The following is a 5,547-nucleotide window of genomic DNA, read 5'->3' on the forward strand; positions in this document are numbered from 1 at the left end:
TGGGTAACGTACTTTCAAAACTTTCATTTGGGTACCTAAGATGTAAAATTTTAAACATTTAAGTACCCGGGTAACCCAGTGAAGACTAATTTTAGACTAAAAAAAGACTAATTTTAGATTTAAAAAAATCCACGTCATTGACCAGGTCAACAAATAATACCGAGTTGGATACCACATCACTCGACACATCAGCATGATAATCGGTTAATACTTCAACCAGTTATCCGGGTACTTAAATGTTTAAAACTTTACATCTTAAATACCAAAATGAAAGTTTTGAAAGTACGTTACCCAAAATAGGAATCAAGTTAAAGTACATTACTTTTTCATGCAATTTGCCCATTAGAAAATAATCAAAACTTTTATAAAATCACATATTCATCAAATTAAATGGACGATCAAAACAATTTGCCCTCTCTCACCTCTCTCTCTCTTCCTCTCTCTCTCTCTACATGTATATTATATATATATTTATATATTATATTATGTGTATATATTGTTTTTGAACTGAGAATCCAATAATTTTGAAACTGAAACTTGAAATCGACCATTGAGGGAACATAACAGCATACCAGCCACATGTTACCATCAATCATCACATCACTTGTTAATCCCCCATTTTCATCTTCTTAATTCTTCACCCCCACAATCTTACTCCTCATTTGCTCAAGTTTCTTCAAATTTGTTTTAATGGCGTTTAAGCACCTCACCTCGCTGATGGTCATTTTTTGTGGGTGTTAAGTCCCAAGCTCTTGCCACCTCCCTCTTGTTTCTTTCGCTCGTCTAATCGTCATTTCCTGCTTTGTTTGTTTTCTAACACCCTTGTCGCTTTCTTCTTCTTCTTCTTCTTCTACTCGTTCGTTTTCTCTTTCATCACCTGTCTTCCTCTTCAAACTTCTTTTTTCATATGGTTTTAAGAGCATCCCAACTTTGCGCCTCGGGGTCGTTGGTTTCCGCAAGTTGTCAGATCCCCATTGCTGTTTTATGATCTAAAGTGCCGAATCTATTGAACAAACTGTCGGATTGTTTGCTGCTCTAGTCATGATTTTTCTGGTTTAAGCTTATTTTGTGCGTTTAATGTGTTTGTTTTTATGTCAACATGAACTTTGCCTTATGCCGAGACCTTTTTATTTTTTATTTTTTATGTTTGATTGATTTTCAGGTGGAACCCTTTGGCACATCAAGCTAATAGATAGTTGTTTATATAAAGTAAAAATCAAATAATTCCACATTCAAATAGAACATAGAAAGCACCAATATGTTGTGTGCTTGTTCGGGAGAGCAATTTAAGGTAGAAGAGCCCATTTCTCGTTCACCAGAGTCATTGGCTACGAGGGATTTCTCAGCCAGTGGTATTTCTTCTCGAACCGGCACTGGAGATTGGGATTCGAAATTCGAAGATGCCCAGGTGGATGAAGCTGAATCTACTCTTAAAGAAGCCCTCTCTTTGAACTATGAGGTGAAAATTAATATGTTTTGGAATTTCTGATACATTCTGTTAGATTGTTTTTTGTCAATTCTTGTGTGGCATTGAATTAAATTGTTTACATTATGGATTGCCATGTTATATGCAAATGAAGGAAGCCAGAGCTTTGTTGGGTAGACTTGAGTACCAGAGGGGCAATTTTGATGCAGCCCTTCAAGTTTTTTATGGCATCGACATCAAAAGTTTGTCACCGAGGATGATTAAGGCGATCAGTGACAGAGCCATAGAACGGAATTCAAAGTCCAAAAGGGAAAATGCCGTGGTTGGTGTGATGTCTCTGCATTCGGTGAGCCTGCTTCTTGAAGCAATATTGCTTAAAGCAAAATCACTGCAGGAGATGGGCAGATTTAAAGGTAGAATATGCATCTTTTGTTATCTCAAGGAGGTAGCTCAATGGTTTGATGCTTTTACTTGTGATAGCAGTTTTACCTTTTTGAGAAATTGTTCCATGGGTATTCTGAAATAAGGAATTAAATAACAGAAAATGTTCCATGGGTATTCTAGAGACTTGTAATGCCTTCCAACACAAAGTAGCAGATTTCATAACGAATGCTTGCTTTGAGTATGATAATGATACTAAAGATTTACCAACAGATCGAATGGGGAATATCAATACACAATTGAATGTAGATAGATGGTCTGTGGATGGGCTCAAGTGTTCTTTGTGCTCATAGATCATAATAATTATTGTCTGTTGAATTTGATTGTGTTGTTTTCCAGAAGCTGCAAAGGAGTGCAAGATGATTTTGGACATAGTTGAATCGGCATTGCCTAATGGAATTCCTGAGTGCATTGCTGAAGACTGCAAATTGCAGGAAATGTTTCACAAAGCATTAGAATTGCTTCCCAAGTTGTGGATAGAAGCTGGGCTTTTGAATGAAGCTATTATTGCATACAGGAGGGCTCTAGTCAAGCCTTGGAATTTGGACCCACAAAGGTTATCTAGCTTACAAAAGGACTTGGCTGCCATACTACTCTATGGGGGTGTTGAAGCAAGCCTTCCTCAGGCCAAACCATGGGACCCACCTTATCCTAAAAGCAACACTGAAGAAGCACTTCTTTTGCTGTTTATACTCATGGGAAAGGTATCATGTGGCGAAATAAAATGGGATCCTGAAATTATAAGCCATTTAACTTTTGCATTGTCAACGTGTGGCCAATTCGAGTGCTTGGCTGTTCATGTGGAGCAGCTTCTTCCTGGTGTGTATAAACGAACTGAGAGGTGGTTTTTCCTCGCTCTTTGTTACGGTGCTGCTGGTCAAGTTGAATCTGCGTTGAATATCCTAAAGAAAATTTCAGGGTCTTCTGAAGCAGAACAGAGACCCCATCTCCCTTCTCTTCTTTTGGGGGCAAAATTATGTTCCCAAGATCCTAATCATGCTCATGAAGGGATAAACTTTGCCCGTAAAGCAATTGAATTGGGTGATCATGAAAACCGGCATTTCCTAAGTATTGCTCATAAGTTTCTTGGAGTTTGTTACGGAAATGCAGCAAGAGTGTCCTTGTCAGATTCGGGAAGAGTGTTTTACCATGGAGAATCTATCAACTCCCTCAATAAAGCTGCTTCAATCGGACTTGATGATGATCCTGAAGTTATTTTCAATCTGGGATTGGAAAATGCGTTGCAAAGAAATCTGGATGCGGCATTTGGTCAGATGATGGTTTATTCTGATATGCTAGCTGGGAGCTCAGCAAAGGGTTTCAAGTTATTAGCTCTTGTAGTCTCCGCTGAGCAAAGATTTGAAGATGCCGAGACCATCGTTGACATTGCTTTGGATGAAACAGGAAGAATTGACCAATTGGAACTCCTTAGGTTGAAAGCAGTGCTTCAGATTGCTCAGGAACAGCCCAAACAAGCAATAGAAACCTACAGGATTTTACTAGCCCTGATTCAGGCACATGGCGAAATTCAAAAAGAAAACTTGGATTCTGAGGTATGAATGCTTTTATATGCTTATAAGCCAAGGGATCAAATCACATGGAGATATGTTTCTAGTTTTTTTTTTCCTTCCTGATAAAGAATCAAACCAAGAACTTATCTTTGATTGGCCTTTGATTTTTTTTTCCAATATTTATATGATTCAGAATTTAAGAGAGTGTTGATTATGGTTTGAACAGGCAACAGAGAGAAAACTGGAAATGGAAACATGGCTAGATTTAGCAAATATTTATACCAAACTTGGATCTTTATCTGATTCTGAAGTTTGTGTTAACAAAGCCAAGTCAAAGGAATTCTACTATCCTCGTGCTTGGCATTCGACAGGTTTGTGCATGATTTCATCATCTAGTTGTGTAATAACAAATCTAAATACACAAGCGCTTTTAAGTCCAAATTTCTGAGAGGTGACTACAGAAGAACGTATCCTGTCATAGAGGGCCCCTAGCATTCTTGATTATCAGAAACACATGATTGTTTGTCAAAGATCTGCAAACTAATCGATAAGCTAGCACTAGTCATGTTTGGTAGTAAAAGCTGGATGGTGATTAAAGTAACCTAAAAGGAATCGATGTTGAAAATTTAATTGGAAAAAAGTCCCAAGAGCTTATTGAAAGGCTACTTGAAGCAGCTTTTTAAGAAGCAAGCTTATCAAATGAGGCTTTTTCAATTAGCTTATGGTTGCCAAACAAGTGTCATATTTCTTTTCTATCTTTTTCGCTGTATATACAATATAACTCTCTGATCATTTTTTCATCTTGCAGGTTTGTTGTTTGAAGGTCAATCATTATACAAAGAAGCACTTGTTGCTTTCTCGATTTCACTGTCTATAGAACCGGATTATGTCCCAGGTATCATTTCAACGGCAGAAACATTAATGAAAATGGGTTCACTCCCAATTGCAAGAAGCTTCTTGATGAACACATTGCGGTTAGAACCCACGAACCATGATGCATGGTTTAACCTGGGTTTGATCTGCAAGAAGGAAGGTCTAATGCAGCAAGCTGCAGAGTTTTTCCAAGCTGCACATGAGCTCAAGTTATCAGCTCCAGTTCAGAGCTTTGTGTAGATTAGAATCTAGCAAACTGGTTGTTTAGTTGGATCTGTGAATAATCAGAAAAATATGTACATCCATTGATGAGGCAAGAAATGGCAGGTGCCTGTTTGATAGATCATCCAAGGGGCTGTTGACACTGAATGGTTAAGTTGTCTGGTTGCTGTTTACTTTTTCTTTTTCTTCCTGAATTAACAGGCTTCCGATTCATCCTTCAACATTAATTAAGTGCTGTTTATTTTTTTTAAGATGAAAGATATTTTTGAATGACAAAAACTACTTGAACATCAAAACATTGGTGCTTAAATTGAACATTAAGGGGCAGTTTACTAAACACTTGTTTGGTAAGTGTTTACCGGATAAATTTCCTTATCGGATGAACATGAAAAGGGCCAAGAATCTTACTGAATAAGAGCAATGAAAAGGATAGAGAGTCTTACCTGGTAAGTAAAGATGACTACTCTTGCTCAAGTAAGCACTTACCCAGTAACTTGTTGCATTCAATATGTTTTGATGTACTAAAATCTTATGTATCAAAATAAATTATAATGTTGAATTCTATCGGTAAGCAGTTACATGTAAACATTTGAGTAGATACTACTCGGACATCAAAATGATGATAAATTGTTGTAACTGATTGCTCATCATCTTTTAACTCTGATTTTATGATTCATCGGTGTTTAAACTGTTTGATAAAATGAGACTCGTTGTAAAGAGTTTGAAATAGACCAATTATGTAATGTGAAAGGTTGGATTTGGACTTGTTAACTACTACTTGTTTCATTTTATTTTGTTGTTATGTTACAAAAAATCAATTTCAATTATGAACATAATCTTAAGTGCATTCACACAAATGAATTTTACAAAATCTACCAACCAATTTTTAAAAATTGGAATTAATTCTTTGGGTAGGTATTTTTCCAAAAAAAGGTAAATTGTTTGGAAAAATGGTAGGTAAATTTTATGAAATATGAAATATATTTTAATAAAAAATATATTAAGTAGTACAAAATAAATATCATCGTTTCATATTTGACATGTTTTTTTATGTGAAACAAACATTAACATAGA

The 5,547-nt window shown here is 36.3% G+C and overlaps 1 protein-coding gene across 1 annotated transcript; it reads left to right on the forward strand.

Moving 5' to 3' along the window:
- The first annotated feature begins 1,021 nt into the window (after nt 1–1,021).
- On the forward strand, nt 1,022–4,617 carry LOC112509425 (protein NPGR1). Its single transcript, XM_025114380.1, has 5 exons — nt 1,022–1,459; nt 1,581–1,839; nt 2,207–3,420; nt 3,605–3,749; nt 4,187–4,617. The coding sequence occupies exons 1-5, from the start codon at nt 1,259–1,261 to the stop codon at nt 4,489–4,491; spliced, it is 2,124 nt and encodes a 707-aa protein (XP_024970148.1). The 5' UTR covers nt 1,022–1,258; the 3' UTR covers nt 4,492–4,617.
- Nucleotides 4,618–5,547: the final 930 nt, after the last annotated feature.

This window comes from Cynara cardunculus (genome assembly GCF_001531365.2).
Source record: "Cynara cardunculus var. scolymus isolate 2C chromosome LG 3, CcrdV1, whole genome shotgun sequence".
Lineage (NCBI taxonomy): Eukaryota > Viridiplantae > Streptophyta > Magnoliopsida > Asterales > Asteraceae > Cynara > Cynara cardunculus.